Source organism: Vigna radiata, chromosome 11 (genome assembly GCF_000741045.1).
Source record: "Vigna radiata var. radiata cultivar VC1973A chromosome 11, Vradiata_ver6, whole genome shotgun sequence".
NCBI classification, from domain to species: Eukaryota; Viridiplantae; Streptophyta; class Magnoliopsida; order Fabales; family Fabaceae; genus Vigna; species Vigna radiata.
The window spans coordinates 3,261,537-3,282,672 of NC_028361.1; the positions used below are offsets into that span (position 1 = coordinate 3,261,537).

General features: G+C 32.1%; 3 protein-coding genes and 1 non-coding gene across 5 annotated transcripts; 1 reads left to right on the forward strand and 3 right to left on the reverse strand.

Annotated features, from left to right (window-relative positions):
• Positions 1–2,804: 2,804 nt before the first annotated feature.
• On the reverse strand, positions 2,805–4,009 carry LOC106777913 (putative cytochrome c oxidase subunit 6b-like). Its single transcript, XM_014665733.2, has 4 exons — positions 3,828–4,009; positions 3,336–3,427; positions 3,140–3,221; positions 2,805–2,997 (listed from the first exon to the last, which is right to left on the reverse strand). The coding sequence occupies exons 1-4, from the start codon at positions 3,984–3,986 to the stop codon at positions 2,944–2,946; spliced, it is 387 nt and encodes a 128-aa protein (XP_014521219.1). The 5' UTR covers positions 3,987–4,009; the 3' UTR covers positions 2,805–2,943.
• A 2,710-nt stretch (positions 4,010–6,719) lies between these two features.
• On the reverse strand, positions 6,720–9,013 carry LOC106777912 (pentatricopeptide repeat-containing protein At1g32415, mitochondrial-like). The gene has a single exon (XM_014665731.2). The coding sequence runs from the start codon at positions 8,901–8,903 to the stop codon at positions 6,747–6,749; it is 2,157 nt and encodes a 718-aa protein (XP_014521217.1). The 5' UTR covers positions 8,904–9,013; the 3' UTR covers positions 6,720–6,746.
• A 4,162-nt stretch (positions 9,014–13,175) lies between these two features.
• On the forward strand, positions 13,176–13,248 carry TRNAK-CUU. Its single transcript has one exon. It is a non-coding gene; the product is annotated as a tRNA-Lys (tRNA).
• A 3,010-nt stretch (positions 13,249–16,258) lies between these two features.
• On the reverse strand, positions 16,259–21,095 carry LOC106777984 (phosphoacetylglucosamine mutase). Of its 2 annotated transcripts, none has more exons than XM_014665841.2 (11): positions 20,717–21,095; positions 20,412–20,643; positions 20,136–20,206; positions 19,776–20,038; positions 19,560–19,679; positions 19,065–19,207; positions 18,689–18,940; positions 17,801–18,213; positions 17,537–17,712; positions 16,892–16,988; positions 16,259–16,660 (listed from the first exon to the last, which is right to left on the reverse strand). In XM_014665841.2, exons 2-11 carry the CDS (start codon positions 20,417–20,419, stop codon positions 16,506–16,508), a joined length of 1,698 nt encoding a protein of 565 aa, XP_014521327.1. In that variant the 5' UTR covers positions 20,420–20,643; positions 20,717–21,095; the 3' UTR covers positions 16,259–16,505. The 2 variants fall into 2 exon arrangements, with proteins under 2 accessions (XP_014521327.1, XP_014521328.1); XM_014665842.2 differs by having other exon boundaries at positions 20,136–20,216.
• Between the last annotated feature and the right edge of the window lie 41 nt (positions 21,096–21,136).

The following is a 21,136-nucleotide window of genomic DNA, read 5'->3' on the forward strand; positions in this document are numbered from 1 at the left end:
AAACACATTCATCTACTCGTTTATGATGGTATCAAAATAAAAATTATTTGTTTTAACTATTGTTAAAATAAAATAATTTAGTGTATTTATATAAATATTAAATCATTTAGGCCTTAACAAAGTATATCTCAACAAATGTTATTATAACATTTGTGTTAGACATGGTTATAGTAAACATTTTACCAAAGTATTGTTTGTAATTTGTATAAAAGATTATAAAATGATAAACAAGTTATAATCATGGTGATAAAGTCGTAACATGTTATGACAATTTCTATTTAAATTCAAGTCAACATCACTCACACATTTCGATTAAAAACGTAATTAGATTAAACGCTGATTAATATTAAAAAATTGTATTAGACACTAACAATTACATTTAAAACTTTTGCATCAGAAAACTTGTGTAATATTTTACCTAAAGTGGTGTTCATCTTGAGATTTTAATATAAATTATTTCGAACTCGTCATATACTTTGATGACTTTAATGTTCATTGATTTTGAATTGAATTTATTCATCTCTTTAGCCACTTCAATGTAATTTATTTTTTATTAAATTCAACAATAGAATGTATAATATTATTAATGTAAAATATGTATTTATTAATATTGATTTTATACCAGTATCTTTTAAAAAAATTGTAAATATCTTTTTGCAAAAAATAGTTCTACAAAAATTATAGATATTTTTTATGAAAAATATTTCACAATAAAAATTACAAGTATTTTTTGTAAATTTTTTTCTAACAAATTTGAAGAAAAAAAATCTTCAGATAATAAATAATATGCAAGTAATAGATATTTTTCTAATAATACATAATAATATAAATTTATTATTATTTTTATTTAAAATAAATTAATATACAAAAAATATTATTAGAGAAAATAAGTAGTTAAAAATAATAAATAATTATTTAATTTAAAATATAAATAATAAGAATAGTTTTAATTAAACTGAAACTCTAGTTCAAAACCAAGTTACACTGAGAAACCACATATTGTCATAAACAATAAAGTATAAGACTACAAGAGAGTAACATGCAAATGCTTTATTATTAAACAAAAATATTGTTCATGTTTTCAAATTCTTTCGTTAATATGAAATTCATTTTTTCTTATTCATGAATTGATTGACCCGTGATATATTTTTGAATTTCACAATCCAAAAATTTTACAAACCCCTTAATCTAAAATCTTATGGACAAAACTACAAGTAAGAAAACTCGACACAAAATTATGTGAAAACTTACCTTAATTAAGAATCTTAATGTAGCACAGTTAGAAAAAAAAAACAATAATACAACAATTGAAAGTGACGATGAGATTCAATTTGTTAGTACATGAAATGTGAGGAAGAATATGTAACACAATTTAACAAATAGTTTAACAAAAACAATGTTTGACTCTGGGCCACAAGTGTGATGAATCTAAATGAACAATTCTAACACGAAAGAGAACAAAATAAGAGTCAAATTTTTTTACATTGAATAAATTGTTAAAAATCTCATTTTATAAATCAATTTTATGGGATTGAATTAAATTTAAAATTTACTTGTTAAAAATCTCATTTTATAAATCAATTTTATGAAATTGAATTAAATTTAAAGTTCACTTCTTAACCTGATACGAGATTGATTAAAATTTATCATAATAAAATTTGTGTTTGTTAAACATATTATTTCACACCATCTATTAATGTCTAATACTTTAAAAAGAAAGTGTTAAAAATTTCACATCAACTAAACATAAACCCTCTTAAATAAATAAATAAATAAATATATATATATATATATATATATATATATATATATATATATATGTTCATACCTAAGCAAACAAACATGAATAATAATAACAAAATAATAAATATGTAACAACTTTAAAATAAGATTTAAATAAATCAATACAAATTTATTATACTATATATTAACGAAAAAAATATTATATAAAAATTATATTAAAAGCCTTGCATAGTAATTTAATTTATCATATAAATATTTTCAAGAGTGTGATGGTTGAAAACTTATCAGACAAGTCATTAAAATTAAACTCAAACGTAAAATGGAGACCTTTGTTTAATATATAAAATAACCCATTTAAGTACCACTACTTGACACTATTATATTAAAATAACATCAAATGTAAACATAATTAAAAATTACAGTAAGTTATGAAAATACTAAATACATGTTATCATATATTAAAACATCAAAATTTAATTAATTATAATCTGATACCCAATAAAAAAAATAGAAGAAGAGGAAGAGAAGAAAGTTTCCCAATCCATATTTAAAAACATAAACCGTTATTTGGTTCTATATGGGTTCTCCAAATTTTTAACTATTTCTTTTAAATAAAAGTTTCAGGTAATAGAATCACTTTAAATAACCAAAAGACATATTTAACTTTCTTTTATCTAATTAAAACTATTAAACCACGTGAGACAAGTAAAATCTTAAAAACGGTGATTTTATTTTGCATTTTTTGTTTATGCAATTTTCCCCTTAAATCCATATTTATGTATCATACTCTAATAGTAATCATACTCATACACACAATTTGACAAGATGTAACAATTTCCCTTTTGCACTTAAAAAATATAAGATGATTTTCTACTACACCTTAGAGCCAAAATGATTGTGATTTTATAGTACAAGGTGGAGTCAGGTTCTCATATGAGCCAGATTCTAATACAAGACCATTGTAAGATATATAACTCCTAAGATATAAGATAATTTTATCTTAAATTTAAAAAAATGAGTTAGTGTAGTATGGATATCAGTCCACCAAATAAGTTCTGGTGCATCGGTAATGTAATGACATGTTATATTGAGAGAAAGAAAACGAAAACACAACACAGAAAGAAGATTCATTGTCATCTGACTTATTTGCCAAAGGTGAATTATCAACTTTTCCCTAACAAAAGAGAGATATGCTCATGGCTAGATTTGTGCAGGGAACTTTCCCTCTTCTCTCTCTTTATCCCATTTTGTTATCTGCAAAACAACAAAAAGAAAAAGTTGATGATCCACACTACAGACTCTCACCACGATGAAGATTAAACCAAAATTATTTCTATTAATCAGTAATTAAGTTAAGAAGACTGTTTTAGATTTCCAATTATTGCTCAGAACTCACCCATTCAGTTGGACAGAAGGACCTAAAATATGTGCTTAGTTTCTGGCATTCTGATGCCTTTTCGCCTTCTTGTTGAATGCATCTGATTAAACCACACAAACTGCCGAATTAGATATCTGAATATAGTTTGCATAATATGACAATTGGTTCTTTCTGAACTGTGATTCTATGGCTATACAAAAGCATTTTGACTTACCTGTGATACTCCACATATTTTACAAAACAAATTTTATAATCAGTGCTCTTGGCTGATTCGGCACCGTTTTCTGCTATCCCTGACTTTTCCTCCTGTTTTTGCACAGTTAAAGAACCAAACTAAGCATAATACGCTACAGCCGTAAACAAATAGTTTTCTTCGTATCACTCAATCAAAAAATGAAGAAAAGAAAACTGTCTGAATTAGAAAAAAGCCTTTTAGTTTATGCTGAAAAGTAAATTTTAAATGAGAAAAATGCTCTGATAAAGGATAACATGCTATCGTTGAATCACAAATTCTTCATATAAGAACGGATTAAATAATTAAAAAATAACTCTGCGTAAAAATGAAATTTGAAAGAAGCAATTTTCTAAGATATAAACTTCAGTTTGAATAACAACAGCAATTTTTCTAATGTTTGTATTGCCCCAGTTTTTGTTTTTAAAACTTTTGTGAAGAAGTTAAAGAAGAAACGCGTATAGGTTTTATTACCTTGATTTTGTTCTTGGTATCGTCAGTAGTGTGGGGTGAAGGAGGAGGAGAAACGGTGCCGTATTGATGAGCGGGTCTTGGAGCTTGCTCACCTCGCGCAACTTTGTTCACATCCCTCGCCCTCATTTTGTCGTGAGGGTCAACCTGCGCTGCAGACATTTGAGCTTCTTCTCTGTCTAGGACTCGGTTTTGATCTTCTTTTTCAAAAACGTAGCATATGCATATGTTGAATGCAGAGGTGCTATCTAAATCTAAATTATATACATTATTACGCTGTAATCTTGTAATGACACGTTGCGGTGTAATGACACGTTGCGGTGTAATGACACGTAGCTTTTTGGTTGTCCACTCGTGTCAGCACTGTGCGGGTTTGGCACTAACTTCTTATGGTAGCTTCTGGGATTGAGTGAGTGCTTTATAAATGGTTTGATGAATAATTTGTGCTGATTTTCCTCTACAAATCGACATTTAGTGATGATTCTCATAAGGGTTAATTTTCCAACTTTGAGCTTATGTTGGGTGGATTTGTTTAATTCGTTTTTAAGAAAAATACTTGTTTTAAGTACTGCCACCAAATTCGGAGAGTGAAGCCAGCCTCCACCCCCTAAGAAGCTACCTTAGGTTTGGATTCTTGCAAGCACCCAAATCTGCAACACAAGGAAGTGAAAGACACCACAAACCAAGCTAAAAATGGCCAATGGAACAATGCACCGACAAGAAAATTTGAAGCTGAGACAGATTTCACTATTTGACAAAACAAGAATTTGAATAAGACAAGCAATGAAAAGGGTTTACAGAAAAGATGGCACTCAAATAGAACCAACGATCAGCTTTACAATGGATTAAGAAAGCAAGAAAACAAATTAAGTTGAACCAATACTGGACAGAATTGATTTATAAATTGAAAAACCAAACTGTTTGATAAAATGTCTCAATGAACTATGTGATTCTGCAGATTTTCAATTTTGGATTCAGACATCACTATGGTGAACTGCACAAGTCTGTTTTGCTTTTTAACTTTGCACGTCAATTTTAACAGCTTAAATGATTCCATTACAATGACTATAGCTTTTACTACCGTTCACCTTAGAAGAAGAAACAACGCAAATCACAAATCAGCACCTAATGGTTCAACTGGAAATAAAATAATTGCTAGCATATATTGGTTTTGCAAGTCACTTTTTATTCTAGCACCAATTAAGTGTATCTGACCATAACAGTGCCTTAATATTCGAAAATTGACTTTGCTAGGCTCACTGGTATGACAGGATCTCGTTCACAAATACAGATTCTGAAAATCAAAATTAATGAAAGCAAAAGTGCAGAAATAGAATTCACTTTGAAACCAATTCTGCAGATTTGAATTTGAATCATGAAAACAGCTCACAAATGACTCTAGAAATTGATTACATTTATGAACTTAAGCAATGATCTAGTGCTAAGCATGGAGTAAGACTCAACCTGATTTCAAAGAATTCCCACTCGGTGTAACTGGCCAAAAAGGCAATTCTGCTGATTAAGAATGTGCAACCGAGCTAGGCTGAACATTTCGTTGCTCACTTTGGTATGCCCTTGCTAGTTACTAGGCAGGATTCAAAGTCAAATGTTCCAGACTTCAATCAAACAAAATTAAAAACTGATTCTAGTGTTGCAAAGATAAAAACAGATTCACAAAACATGAAATTCATTATCTCTACCACTGAAATCTGCCACCAAACTCATTTAACCAAATGTCACAACTTATATGTGGTGAACAGAACTTACTCAGTGCAGTGTTAATGATTGAACTGTAATTAAGACTGATTCACTTAAACTTCAGAAATATCACAAGAAAAGCAATGCACCGAATAACAATGCACATGACATAGAACATGACAGAATTTGATTCAACAACTAAAAATGACTCAAACAGAGAATTTCACCGAATAAAATGATAAAACAACTTGCCCAAACACAAAACCTTCAAACAAGAATCAGGAAGCCTAATTAACCGAACAACCTCAATAAAACAGTGAACAAAAACTGAGAACAGCAAGACAATTCAGAAAATGAAATAGACAACACAGATTGACAAAGGAAACACTTAGCTGAAACGCGTGGTGCTCAACCAGATACCACATGATGGAAGATGCTCCTGGTGATTTCAAATACAGAACTGGAAACGAGACCTCCAGAGGCATCTTCCAGTGTATAGACGCAGCGGAAGTGATTCTTAGGAGTAGAAGTGAAGCGGTGTTCGGTGGCTAAATAAAATAGATCTACTCCAAGGATGGATTAGAAGCTATGATGAAACGTGAACAAACTGAACTGCGATTAATGCAGCGGAAGGCAAAGTAAGATGAAGGGAAAGGCTCGGTGAACGTGTTTGGCATGTGATGGAGTGTCTCGGTGCTTAGCTAGGGTTCCTAACTAAGGAAGGGTGGCTAGAGGAGGCTGAGGTCTCTCTGGCCGGTACTAAGAGTAGAATGAGGCTGGAGTTATCTCAACAGCAATTCATTACATAAAACTCAAAGTGTGTACAAAGGGGTGGGAGAGGTGAATTTATAGAAGCATTTATCCCTCTCCACGCTGCCTAGGGTGCTCCTGATGATCAGGCTCCCTTCACGGATCAGAATACATGTGTATAGTCATGTTTTACATGAATCAAACATGTGGAGATTGAGCTACAAAACGTGGATGCAGTGTTCTCCGTCAGCGCTGGGCGCCAGCTCGCTGGGCAAGCTTCATGATCAACTGGGCGAGTCCAGCTTCTTCTAAGTGAAGATTTGCTTCACTTATCCCTCTTTTGACACATCTTTAAGTCTTTCTTGGAGCTTTCTCACCATGCTATTGGTGATGGACCCTTGAATGGAGTTTGGGCTTGGGCCCAAGTCATCAGGAAGCCAAGTGTACTATCTAGATAATAGCAAATAACACCTCTTAAAGACATGCATGCAATTTATCGTCCGGGAAGAAAATATGAACTGTCCCCTTCACCAATATCCAACTACATCCGGGTGCCTTCCTCACACCCTTCAACCTCATTTCTTTTCTTAATCTCATCTCCTCGATGTGCCTATCATTTGCGGCATATATGTTACAAAGGGCCACATGCCCAGGCGCATTTAAAGGATCCAATTCAAACAGTCGTTTGGCTGCACGCGTAGCAACGTCTGTATCATTTTTACTCAACCCACACACTCCAATTAGAGCCCCCCAAACGGCATGGTTTGGTTCAACAGGAAGCTTAGAAACAAACTCCTCTGCATCCTTCACCTTTCCTGCTCGACCCAGAAGATTGATAATACTGATGCAATGCTCCAAGCTAGGTTGAATAGCAAAAGCATTGACCATGGCAATAAAAAACTCCCGTCCTTTATCAACAAGACCCGCATGAGCACATGCTGTAAGGACACCCAGGAATGTAAGATCATCTGGGTAAATTCCAAGTTCAAGCATAGTTTCATACACTTTTATAGCTTCACTGGCCCTGCCATGATCTGAAAGACCCGTGATCATGGAGTTCCAAGAAATTTTGTCCCGGCAAGTCATGTTAGAGAATACCCTATATGCATCATCTATCTCCCCACATTTTGCGTACATTGCAATTAGAGAGTTCTCAAGAATCAAATCATCTTCATTCACAGTCTTGAACTGCATACCATGTAATTGCCGCCCCTGATCTAGATATGCAACTGAACCCATAGCTCCGAATAGAATAGCATATGTAGAACTCATAGGAGAAACACCACGATCCATCATCTCAGAAAATAAGCAGAAGGCTTCAACAATGAGCTCATTCTGTACATACCCATAAATCATCTCAGTCCACGCAATGGAATCCCTATCAGGCATGTCATTAAACAAATTCCAAGCCTCCAGTACTCGGCCAGCGCTAAGATAGCCAGCAATCATGCAAGTCGATGCAACCTTGTTCCTAGTGGGTACCATGTCAAACAACTCTTGAGCTCTAGCCAACTGACCGGCCCGAACATAACCATTTATCATGGAATTGAAACACTGATCATCAGAGTCTTTCAAATTACTTTCAAACACGTTGCGAGCAGAATCCATAATACCAAGTCCAGAGTACATCCTAACAAGACCTCTATGCAACCTACCGTCATAATCATCAATCTGCCAGCTGTTAACAATAAGCTGAGCATGTACCTGTTTGCCAAGGCAACCAAAACCCAAACCACCACAAGCATAAACAAGAGAAACAAATGTCTCTCCGTTGGGTTGGGCATCAGAAACTCTCACCATCTCAATAAAAAGCTGCAATGCCTTTTCATACAAGCCATTCCAAGCAAACCCACCAATCATAGCAGTCCAAGAAACAATATTTTTCTCCGGCATGGCCCGAAACAAACAATAAGCACCTTCAACATCCCCCTCACGGCAATAACCAGATATCATGCTAGTCCAAGTAATCACATTCTTAAACTCCATCTTCTCAAACAATTCTCTAGCCTCGTCCATTCTACCACTCTCAGCATACCCCGCAATCATAGCATTCCACGAAACTACATTCTTGAAAGGAGTCTTCTCAAAAACCATCCTCGCATCCTCCAAATCCCCACTCCTAAGCAACGCCACCACCATCGCGTTCCACGAAACAACATTCCTTTCAGGCATTACATTGAACACCTTCCTCGCGTCTTCGATCCTCCCCGCATCAGAAAACCCACATAGCATGGCAGTCCAAGAAACAACGTTCTTCTCCAGCATGGTCTCGAAGAACCGGGAAGCCTCGTCGAGCATGCCGGAGCGCACGTACGCTGTCAACATGGTATTGCTAGTGACGAGGTTTTTGTGAGGCATTATGTCGAACAGTGCGCGAGCTTCGGCCACATAACCGTGGCGGGAGAAGTTGGAGAGTAGCTTGGTCCAGCGAACCACGCGTGCGTGAAGGTCACCTCCGGAGGAATTTTGAAGGAGGTTTCGCGCTTCGTGGTGGCAGCCATTGGATAAGTAGTGTAAGAGCAGAGGCTCGTCGCATTCGCATTGGGAATGGTTAATGCCATAGACATAACACACACTGCGAACTGAACATGTCAAAATCCGCACGAAGATCGATGAATGGTGACGCAGCATGTCCGGATTCACTAACCATCGGGGTTTTTCTCAGCTTCTTCCGATTCCTCCTTTTGCTTTCGTCTTCGATTTTCAAATGGCTCCTGTTTCAGCTTTAGATATATTGGTGTTCTTGGGCGAGAAAAAAAATATATAAATCAAGATTATGGTAAAACAATATCTTCAAAGTGAGAAAAAAAAAAATGTTATGAAACTAGAATCAAGAAATGATATTCTTACAAAATTTGTATTGTTTAATCAACTATTGTAATTTAAATTAAGATAGAGATCGAGAGACAGTTTCCTATATCCAATTTAAACCTATATATATACATTAATACCTGTATTTATATTCATATTCATTCAATTCTTTTTAGAATCTCAAACAAACATGAATATTAATAGCAAAATAGTAAATAGGTAATAACTTTTAAATATAAAAGATTTAAATAAATTAATACAAATTTAGTACACTATAGTTAAAAAAGCTTAGAACATATTAACTAAAACTTATCATATAAAAAATATATTAAAAGCCTTTACAACATAATAATTTAAGTTTATTATATAAATAATTTCAAGAGTTTAATGATTAAATCTTATCAGACAACTCATTAACATTAAACTTAATTATAAAATGTAGATATTTGTTTAATATATAAAATAATTCATTTAAATACTACTGCGTCACTCTACTGTATTAAAATAACATCAAATATAACTATAATTAAAAAATGCAATGAGTTGCAAAAATACTAAAAGATATGTTATTATATATTAAAACATTAAAATTTAAATAATGATAAACTGTTTTAATCTGATGAATATATTTATAATAAAAAAATAAAAGAAAACAGTTATGATAAAAGAATATTATAGTCATACAAAATTCTAAAAATGCAACTTATTATAACACACAACAATACAAATCAATCAATTTATTTTGTACATTTAAATTTATCTATTCAATATTTTATGATTTTTATTGGCACATTTTTATCATTATGTCTTATAAAAAGATCATGTTGTGATTTTTTTCTACCTAATTAAAAACTATTAAACCACGTGAGGCAAGTAAAATCTTACTTAATGGTGATTTAATTTTTCATTTTTATTTATGTAATCTTTTTCTTAAATCAATATTTATGTATCATAGTTTAATAATAATCATACACACCATTTCACAATATGTAATAATTTCCCTATTGCACTTAAAAAGTAGGATAATGATATGTAGACAATATTTTTTTTACAACATTTGAACATTGATCACGTGTCAATCTGTGATTGATCAAAAATTACTTCATAATCAATAATAATAATCATAAACATTATTCTGGAGTAACTTTTGACCAATCACAGATTGACACGTAATCAATGTTTAAATGTTATCAAAAAATGTTGTCTAAATATCATTATCTTAAAAAATATATAATTTTGCACTACACCGTGGAGCCAGATTGATTATGTGATTTTATAATACACGGTGGAACCAGATTCAAATGTGGAACCGACAATTTTTAGGAAGTCAAGTAAGGTGGTTAAAATCTGTGAATGACCCTAAACATACAACTTCTAACATATAAGATAAATTTACCTTAAATTTAAAAACATTAATTAGTGTATTTTTATATCAATGTCAAAAAAATACTCTTACTTTATTTACATGTAAAATTCACACTAAACTAATAATAATAATCACAAATATTTATTATCTGCAAGTAACAAATGGAATATAAATATCATATTATCTTGTAAATGTAAATATTCATCATCCACAAAAACCTAAAATAAAATTTTAATTTATATTATATTTTATACACTTTTATTTAAATATTATTTATTTATTTTTTTAAATATAGGTATTCTCATGTTTTAAAATACTCATTCTATCTTTTCTATTTCAAATTGATTTTATCTCAGGTAGACTTTATCTGAGATACGTCTTATCTAAATAGACTTTATCTTAGATACACTCTACCGAGATACACTCTATTTCATATGCATTCTATCTCATATAGACTTTACCCAAATAGACTCTATCCTAATACACCCTATCTTAGATAGACTTTATCCCATATAAGCTCTACTTCATATACACTCTATCTATATGAATTTTGTTTTAAAGATTTTTTTTATAAGATAATAAATATTATTTGAAAAGTTTCTCTTGACAACAAGATAAATATAGGTTAAATTAATATAGTTTAAAAATAAATTATGATTAAAAAATTTTAATTTATTTTTTGTATAGTTTGATACACTGTACCAGCTTACTTGTTTTTCATCATTGATTATTCAAACTTCGCTAACTGCATATTTCTAATTTATCATTAATTATTTAAATTCTGCTAACTAAATGACATAATGTGGCACATTAAATTTGGTCAACTAATAGTAACACATTCTTGCATTTCACCTCAATTAAAGATGTAAATTACTTGATGGAACAAATGCTCTGTATAGATCATAATTGAGCATTAGATGAAATTTTATATCTGATAAAAGATGATATATATAATTTTTAATATTACTTTTTGAATTTTGTAATAGTTGAACGAAGGTGATTTCCCATATTTAAGTAATGTAGTCTTTTAGTATAATATATTTAGCAAATTGTTTTAATAAATTTATATTTTAAAATTTATATCATATATTATTTTGAAAAAAAAATCATTGTTACAAGAAAAAAAACCAATTCACAGCTGTTTAATAAAATATTATATAGATCATCTATTTTTTTTTTCTTCTGTCTGATCTAATTTTATATACAATCTTCATGCATATTTTCATGCAATATAAACCTTAAAAATTCTGAGCTAGTTTAGTTGAGATAATTTTGTTGTGGACATGTAATTAGTTTTTGTTTTTGTTATCAAAACAATGTTATGGGGTTGACTTTTTTCTTTTTATTGTAACAATGTGCATTGTTTTATTTCTGTAAGAGTAATGATTATTTTCTGTTTGAGTTTGAATATGTGTTTCTTCTATTCATAGAAATGTAATAGAAACAAATTATTCTCTCTTTTCTTTTTTTGTTTTCTTTTTACCCATTATTTTGTTCTAGTTTGATTATTTATATGTATCTTAAGCTTTTTATCATTTGATACACAACTCATAGAATTGATTTACTTATGCTAATTCTTTTTGCTATCATTTATTCACAAATTAATTGGTTAGTAGTTTTGTAGCTGGCAACCATCAAGCCACTTAGCAATAATGAAACTTATTGCAATGCTCTAGTTTTGAAAAAAGCAAAATTGATTAATTTTTTTTCTTTTTCATTTTACTCATTAAGGAATTTTTCACTTCAAAATATTTATTTAGTGTGGTTATTAGAAGTGGGTTTTAGGCCTAACTCAATCCTACAAAATCGGCTTGTAAGGTGAGGATTGCACTTCACTTATATATTATAAATTGGCCTTAAATTGGGTGATCCAATATTGGACCGACAACGAGTGGAATAGAAACAGAAATGCCCACTTAGAACTCGCTAGCATAGGCTTTAACCATGACTCTGATACCATATTAGAAGTGAGTTTTAGGCCTAACTCAACCCTACAAAACCGGCTTGTAAGGTGAGAATTGCACCTCACTTATATATTATAAATTGGCCTTATCTCTAGTCGATGTGAGACTTCCAACAGTGGTGGGTGAAATTATCTTATCTTGTAAGTATATTGAATTTGTAAATGAATTTTTAAATCAAGATTGATTTTGTATATAGAATAATTATTTTAAGAAAATAAGGTAAGCTTCATATATCTATACTCTTTTGGCATATTTGTTTCTCTGTAATAAACTAATAATTCAAAATATTTTTTTCCTTATTTTTTAACAACCGTTCAGTTTAAAAAAAATATTAATCATAGTATTTATACATCACTAACAGAACAATATTCTATCAGCTACATTATTCTTCTACACGTTTTGTTATTTAAAAAAAAAAAAAAAAAAACTTAGCTGGGAGTTTAAACATTGCTCTTTTCTTTCTTTTATTATTGTTTAAATGTTTTAAAGTACTATTAAAGAAGTACTGGATTAAGTTTACTTAAACAATGAAACGTGTATTTTAAAGTACAGAAAATACAATTATTTTTAAGCTAAGGTTGTTTTTTCAGTATAAGAATTGGTATGTTTGTTTACAATAGCAAATGCAAAATTCACAAAGTAAAGTATTTAAATAAGCAATGGTTTTTGAGTATGATATTTCACTATTTTTTATATTTAAAGAATAAATACTTGAGCATGAAGTACAGGAATAAATACAAAATAAAAACAATCCATGCAACAGCCCGTCTAGCTCAGTTGGTAGAGCGCAAGGCTCTTAACCTTGTGGTCGTGGGTTCGAGCCCCACGGTGGGCGCTTTTGTGGCTTGTGTTATTTGCTCGTTCTTTTCTTTTTTGTGTTTTTTTCACTTCAGACGCTACCCACACTTATTAATTTATTAAGGTCCATAAAAATATGCTGTGTAAATAAAACGATTAACAAAAGAATTTCAATAGTTCCTAATTAAAATAAAATTCTTTTGATAAATAATTCATATTATATCGTGAATATTACAAATAAATACATTTATAATTTACTTAATAAAGATAGCGTTAATTTTAAACAAAATTGACCTTTTCTTTTCTCCCCTGCATGAACCATTTTGTTACCTTTACTTATGACTTTTTCATCTTCTTGATCGATCAACAACAAATAATGCCTTCACATTAAAGTGTATATATTCTATTATTTCCTAATATTATACCAATTTAATTATATTAAAAATAATTGGATTGAATATAAACCGTGTCTATCTACAATTCAACGTGTAACAATAAGATTCATTTATTACGTTTTTCACTGTATGTTATATATTTGTCTAAAAACATTGATGAATATTTTAAAATTTGTGGATACAAGTGAATACTCACATATATTTAAAAAAAAAAATTATAAAAATTTATAATAAAATCTAAATAAAATTACAAAGAAAATATAATATAAATTAAATTAAATATTAATTTTAACCTATTAAAATATAAATTAATTGTAATTAATTTAATAAAATATAAATTAAATTTTAATTTTAATTTTTTGTATGAGTACTGCAGACAGTTCGTCTATAAGTTGATATTAATATATTCACTATCTACCATAATAAATATTCGCAAATAGTAACTTTTTATCGTGGATTTTATGTTGGATGTGGGTATTTTTTTTTTTGTCATCTCTACTTTATATAGAATTTATCCTAGATAGACTCTATCCAATACAGACTCTATCCCACATAGACTCTATCCTAAATAAACTCTTCCTATATATACTCTACCTCATATATACTATACTTAGGTAGACTAGACATTACCATAGATAGACTCTATCCTAGATAAATTTTATTCTAGATAGATTTTACTCCAGATAGACTCTACCCTAGATAGATTCTACCTTAAATAGACTCTATCCAGATAGACTATACCCAAATACGCCCTACCTCAAACAGACTCTACCCAGATAGACTTTATCCTATATACACTCTACCCTAGATACACTCTACCCCAAATACACTCTACCCAGATAGACTTCATCCCAAATAAATTCTACCTCAGTTAAATTCTACCCCATATAGACTTCACCCATAATAGATTTTACCCTATATAGACTCTGCTCCAGATAAACACTACCTCAGATAAACTTTACTTTGGATAAATTCTACCTCAGATAGACTCAGACTCTACTTTAGATAAATTCTACATTAGATAGACTCTACCATAGATAGACTTTACTCCAAGAAAAATTCTACCTTAGATAGACTCTACCCTAGTTAGACTCTACTCCAGATAAATTATACATTAGATAGGCTCTACTCCAAATAGATTCTACTTCATATAAACTCTATCCCAAATAGATTATATCCGAAATAGACTCTACGCCAGGTAGACTCTACCAATATAAATTTTGTTTCAAATATTTTCTTGTAATAAGATAATATTGTTTGGAAAGTTTACTTTTGACAACAATATGATTGTAAATTAAATTAATATTGTTTAAAAATAAATTATGACAATTTTTTTGTTAATAGTTGGTGTTGCTGTCAATAATACATTAAACTTTTAATGTCATAAGTTGAAAATTTTAGTTTTAAATAGTATGTAAGTTAAAAATTTTATTTTTTTGTATAATTTGATACACTATACCAATGTATTTGTTTTTCATTATTCACTATTCAAACTTAATTGACCAAAATTACATTATTACATATTTCTAATTTATCATTCATTATTAAAATTTGACTCACTAAGACATGATGTGGCATTTCACATTAAATTTGATTAACTAACAGTAACATATAATTGCATTTCACATTAATAAAAAAAATTGTAAGTTACTTGATGGACCAAATGCTCTATAGATCACAATTACGTATCAGATGAAATTTTATATTTGGTGAAAGATAATATATAATTCTTAATATTAGTTTTTTAATTTTCTAACAGTTGATGGTGATTTTCCATATTTAAGTAATGTAGTCTTTTAGTATAATATATTTAGAAAATTGTTTTAATAAATTTATATTATATTTTATTTTGAAAAAAAAAATCATTGATAAAAGAAGAAAAACCAATTCACAGTTCTTAGTTCAAATTTTGACAAAACTGCTTAATAAAACATTATATAGATCATCTAATTTTTCCTTCTGTCTGGTCCTAATTTTATATGTAATCTTCATGCAATATGTACTTTCTGAGCTAGTTTATTGTAGATGATTTTGTTGTGGACATGTAATTAGTTATTGTTTTTGTTATCACAACATTGTTTATTTTTGTTTATTAACGTGCATAAAAGTATGCTGTGTAAATAAAACGATTAACAAAATAATTTCAATAGTTACTTCGTAATTAAAATAAAAATCTTTTGACAAATAATTCATATTATATCGTGTATATTACAAATAAACACGTTTATAATTTACTTAAGGAAGATACGCTAATTTTAAACAAAATTGGCCTTTTCTTTCCTCCCTGCATGAACAATTCTGTTATCTCTTGTTTTACTTTAGATTTTTTCATCTTTTTGATCCATGAACAAATAACGCCTTAACATTAAAGTGTAATGTACTATTTCCTAATATTACACCAATTTAATTATATTAAAAATAATTGACTCAAATTAATCAAATTTTACTCTCTTTCCAATTGAGTAAATTAATTTAAAATGAAAAGTATTAATCATGTCCACAAACAAAAAATAATATTATATTGTAAATTCTAAGCCATTACTTATTAATTCATACATCTACAAATTTAATTTGCTAACAACATCTTCTACACTGAGGAATTGTTTGCACAAACTTTAATAAAATAAACTCAAGTCTCACGTGGAATAGAGATAGTCACAACATAATACATAACTTTGTTAATTAATTGGTTCAATAAGATGTAAACCACCATGTCAGAGATGTCAATATGCAGAAGTAACAGACAGAATAACACCACCCTCCTTAAAAGTAAAACGCAAGAGAAATTTTATTAGAAAAATCCATGGTTAGATAACCTTAAAAGCTAAGAGTAGATTATGTTGTAATAAGAAATGAAAAATAAAAGGAAGAGATGGAAGGGAAAGGAGTTGCCGGGGTGTTAGGAGCTACCGAGCCCCAAGAATTGGTCCACAAGCTTAGCCACAGAGTTGGCTAGTGTATCAGCTGCTTCCTGTGTGGATGCCTCAGCATATACGCGAACAACATCCTCAGTACCAGATGGTCGCACAAAGCATCGACCTTGGTGGTACTTCCCTGTAAGCCCACATAAGAAATGAACCAAGTTGCAATATTAGCATACTCAAATTCTACATCTTAATCTTCTCCTTGAAAGGCTTCAAGGGATGAATGATATATGTCACAGGCTGAAAGTGAAAACGCGAGGGTGGTGGAGCTTTATTTCAAACAAATATGTCATGACACACATGTAATTCAAACACACATGTCAACAAATAGAAAAGGAAAAGGAAAAGCCAAATGAGATACCAGTTTCCGCATTGATGGCTTCTTGTAAACCAGGGGGGCTAACAACCACAGTTTCTGCATTTGCTGTAATCACAGCATTTCTGTCGGCAACTTTAACCTGACAGTTGATAAAGGCCAAAGCAAACATTCATTTCAGAATTGCAAAGCACCTTGTATACATTAATAAATGAATAAAGTGACAGTAGAGTGATAATCACATATATAAACCAAAAGTTGGCACATGCTAAGAAGGGATGGAAGATTAAAGTATTTAAATTGAATAATAACATTAAACCCTAAATTACACAGAAACTTCAAAAACAAGGTGAAATATGTTTTGGGTTTAAAGCATTGTCACTGGCTTGCAGATATAAGCAATTCAGAAAGAAAATGATAAAACAGTGTGAATGGAACCTGATCCATGTTAAAACAAAGACTTTCAAGCTAACTGAGTTTGAACGTTTAAATTAACATAATTGAAATTATGAATAACATTTCAAGTATATTAACTTTACTATGTAAAAATTGCAGGTGAATATCAGCACATAGATGTGTGCGTGTGTGTGTGTTCCAAATTAAACTTCTGACACTTAAAAAAAAAGATTAAAGTTCAGATAGCAGGACAAAAATCTCTAGTTTCAGAAAAGATAACTGATAAAGGTTAACCTTGAGCTGCCTGCTTGGTAAATCGTGATAAAGTTCATTCCATCTATGTATTGACCATCCCATGTACTGTAATATGACTTCGACCAAGAGCAATCCACTCAAAGCATCTCCAACAGCTTGGTTGATCAACTTACTGACTGCCAATAACCTCAAAGCAGCCTTTTTCCCTTCTGAACCTAAAACAAACAATCAAAAGATTTTTATTTCTTTCAGCACTTCAATCTTGCAAGTAAAGTGAGAATAATCAGAAGCCACTGAACAAACCATTAGATCCTGAAGAAATCTCCTTAGTTCTGGCCTCCAACCACCCCACGAAAGATTCTGAAAATAAGACAGTTCCATGGCCATTTGCCTCAAAGTAGATACCAATATCAAATTCAGCAGCTTTTTCATGTAGGTATTTAACGCCAGTTGGAGTAAAATTAACTTCTAGTCCTAACTGTTTAAGATAATTAGTAGATGCCCCATTTGCATAGGCAGTCTGTACAACACCAAGACGGGCCTGGTGGGAATTTTTTATGCCTTCATTCTCATTAAGAAAGCTTAGTTGCTCCCTAATAAATACGGCAAACAGGGATAGTATCTTGTCCCCATCAACAAGATCAATCCTACCACTGCTTTCAGGTGGTACAATAAAATAAACAAGCCGATCAGCATCTCCATCCAAACTAGCGCACCTACAAACTAGAACTAGCTCCATTAGTAAAGACCATAATAAATAAGACCAACATAGCAGCACCAAAATAATGCATCTATTAAATCAAATGGTAGATCTATGTATACAGCTTCAAATAAGAACTCTCTGCAGCTTTCTCAAAAACATCCACATCACATACACCCTCTACCACCAATTATATGAAAGAAAGATGACATGCAGGCAATAAACTTAATCCTTTTAGGTTGAATGATTTTTGTTCATTATTTTTAAAAGTGAAATTATTTGAAGATTTTGTTAACAATTATCAATTCATGGTTACAGATTTGTAAGTTTCAATGGATGAGAAATCCTCCATTTCTACTATTATCATTGGAATTACTTGCAGTAACTATGCAGAATGATTAAACATTTCAACTGCTTTTGCTAAAAAGATAACCACAAACTATTGGAGAATCACTCGGACACATACTAGTAATTTCAAGCAGCAGACTAACCTTATCCCAGCATCTTTAGAACCAAAGCCATGAGGAGCAACCTTCTCTTTCTGCACATAATCAGCACCCACTCCATCATTCAGTACACCTCCATCTTCACTGCTGTTCCGAACCTCAATAACCAAAGCATTCAACAAACTCCCTAAAACTTTAAGTTTCACTCCACCAACTCCATTGGATCCATCCACAATCACTTTATTGTTCAGTCCATCAAACTTACTTTTTTCAGCAGGGATCAAATCCTCCAAGTACCTGATTCAATCACACGACAATTCTAGAAGGATGTAATCAGCAATGACTTAAACATAGACAAAATAATGTAACAACATGAAGCAATGCCCATCTACTACCATAGCAATGTCTGCATTGGTCTGACCTGAATGAGCTTGAAAGCTGTTCAAAGTAATCCTGCTCTGAAACTTGCATGCCCTTATTTCGGGCCCGAACCATCCAGTGCAATTGTGGAGTTGTCAAGATCCCCATGTCCGTCGCAACAGCTCCGACAACTGAAGTGACCCCCTTCATTTTCATCCAAGTAAATGCAATTAAAATCAGCCAAACAAAATAAAATCTGGTACAAAATCACATCATTTATGACTCTTGTACCCCCAACTGTGTTGTTGTCATAGTGGGAAAATGCAAACAAATCCAGCCACAATGGCAGTTGCAGTTTCAAAAACCTTAACATTGCCGCCGAAATATCAGTTGCAGACAGTTCTTAAAAGCATGATGACTCTTATACGCCCAAGGTTTTAAAAAATAATCAATGACCATGCTTTCAGCAACATCATCAAGGTTTTTAGCATGTCCATGAAAACTGCAACGGCCGCACTTGTCCCCGTGAAACTGCAATTTAAAACCTTGTGCATACCTGTCTAGCTGCTTCAAACAAAGCATCTCCACTAGGCCTAGTGTCTCTCCCCAAAAGCACTTCTGCCTGGCTGACCCCATCCATCAAGATCCCTTCTTTCGCCACGAATTCATTGATCAACTGCCGGTGATACATACGCACGTACATAACAACATTCACCAAACACAATTTATAAAAAAATGGTAATGTGGGAGAAATAATTTCGCCATTACTAACCAGAAGGAGGTGTTGGGGAGAAGGAGCATTGGCGAGGGCGTCGGCGAAGGGTTCCCAATGCTGCGAGAGCATGCCACCATTAGGGTCAGCTATTTTGACTCCATTATCAGAAACTTTGTTGTGTGAGGCAGTGATCATGAGACCGATGATGGAACCGGTCTTGAGCGATCTAAGAGCTGCTAGGATTCCCACTCTGTAGACCGTCGATGGGAGAAGTGACGCATCGGCCCTGAAGCCGGCGGTGCCGTACGATAGCTTCACTCCTGACACGACCAAAGTAAGTGGGAAAGAACAACATAAAAGAAAAAGATTGTGCTGCCGCTATAAAGAGAAATGGAAGACGTGAAAGAAGTAACGAACCTTGAGGAGGCGAGAAGCGAGAAGAAGAGCTGAGAAGCAGAGACTGTTGTTCGTCGTTCATTGCGGAAGAGCTACAGATTGCTTTCAGATATGCCAAAGTCATAAAAATTGTCAAAGTACAGTGATATTCATTTTTTATTTTTATTCATAAAAATTGTTCTTCTTATAATGCTTTGTCCTACTTTGAAAAAAATTCACTAAACAACACTTAGGACAAACTTCAGTACCAAAATATTAAAATCAGAATATCGAAATAAAGATATGTTAACTGATTACCTAACCATGGACCTTGAGGCAGAAAACGACAATCAGCTATTTTTCTTTCTTTCTTTCTTTCTTAACAACCAGGCAGCTTCCCTGATAAATACTCTGATATTTCAAAGTTAAAATACCAATTTTGAAACCCTTCTGTGTCTTTCTCAGAAATGGGCAATGCAGCTTCTTGCACACCTTCCTTGACAGCCAATGGGGTCTTCAAGGTGTTGTTCTTGGATGGGAGGATAGAGTCCTACACAAAACCAATTAGAGCTGCAGAACTGATGCTAGAATACCCTGGACAGTTTGTTTGTGACTCTACCTACCTCAAAGTGGGACACCGCATTCAAGGGCTGTTAGCTGATGAGGAGATAGGCGGTGGCTGGCGTAGTGTTGTGGAGGAGATAGGGAAAGGGTCTGGCGTAGTGGCTGGCGTTGATCCTTGCGGTGATTGCTCACGGAGGAGACAGGCGGTGGAGATGGTGGTCTTAGGGTTCGCCAGCGGAGAGGTGGGAGAGTGGGCCTGGGTATCTTGTTCTTGGTTGAGTGAAATGGGGAGGAAAGTGAGGAAAGTCGGAGAACCCCTGTGGGGTTCTGATCTGGGAGGAAGAAGTTTTGGGCCTGGATCTAGAGTCACTTTTTTATTACACATGTATATTACAGCCAGTAAGCTTTCAAGTTCTCATTAGTTTTCTATGCAAACATATGTACCGTTAAGCTGTGAACGATATTAAATAATTTTTAAT

What these genes read in the sequence shown, in the direction of transcription:
- LOC106777913 (XM_014665733.2), bottom strand. Translation starts at nt 3,986, where the DNA reads ATGTCTGCAGCGCAGGTTGACCCTCACGACAAAATGAGGGCGAGGGAT. An exon ending in ATACCAAGAACAAAATCAAG is followed by an intron (nt 3,428 to 3,827) that starts GTAATAAAACCT and finishes GTGCAAAAACAG; the next exon opens with GAGGAAAAGTCAGGGATAGC. An exon ending in AAATATGTGGAGTATCACAG is followed by an intron (nt 3,222 to 3,335) that starts GTAAGTCAAAAT and finishes TGGTTTAATCAG; the next exon opens with ATGCATTCAACAAGAAGGCG.
- LOC106777912 (XM_014665731.2), bottom strand. Translation starts at nt 8,903, where the DNA reads ATGCTGCGTCACCATTCATCGATCTTCGTGCGGATTTTGACATGTTCA.
- LOC106777984 (XM_014665841.2), bottom strand. An exon ending in CAGCTTTCAAGCTCATTCAG is followed by an intron (nt 18,941 to 19,064) that starts GTCAGACCAATG and finishes TGATTGAATCAG; the next exon opens with GTACTTGGAGGATTTGATCC. An exon ending in TACCAAGCAGGCAGCTCAAG is followed by an intron (nt 16,989 to 17,536) that starts GTTAACCTTTAT and finishes ATCAACTGTCAG; the next exon opens with GTTAAAGTTGCCGACAGAAA.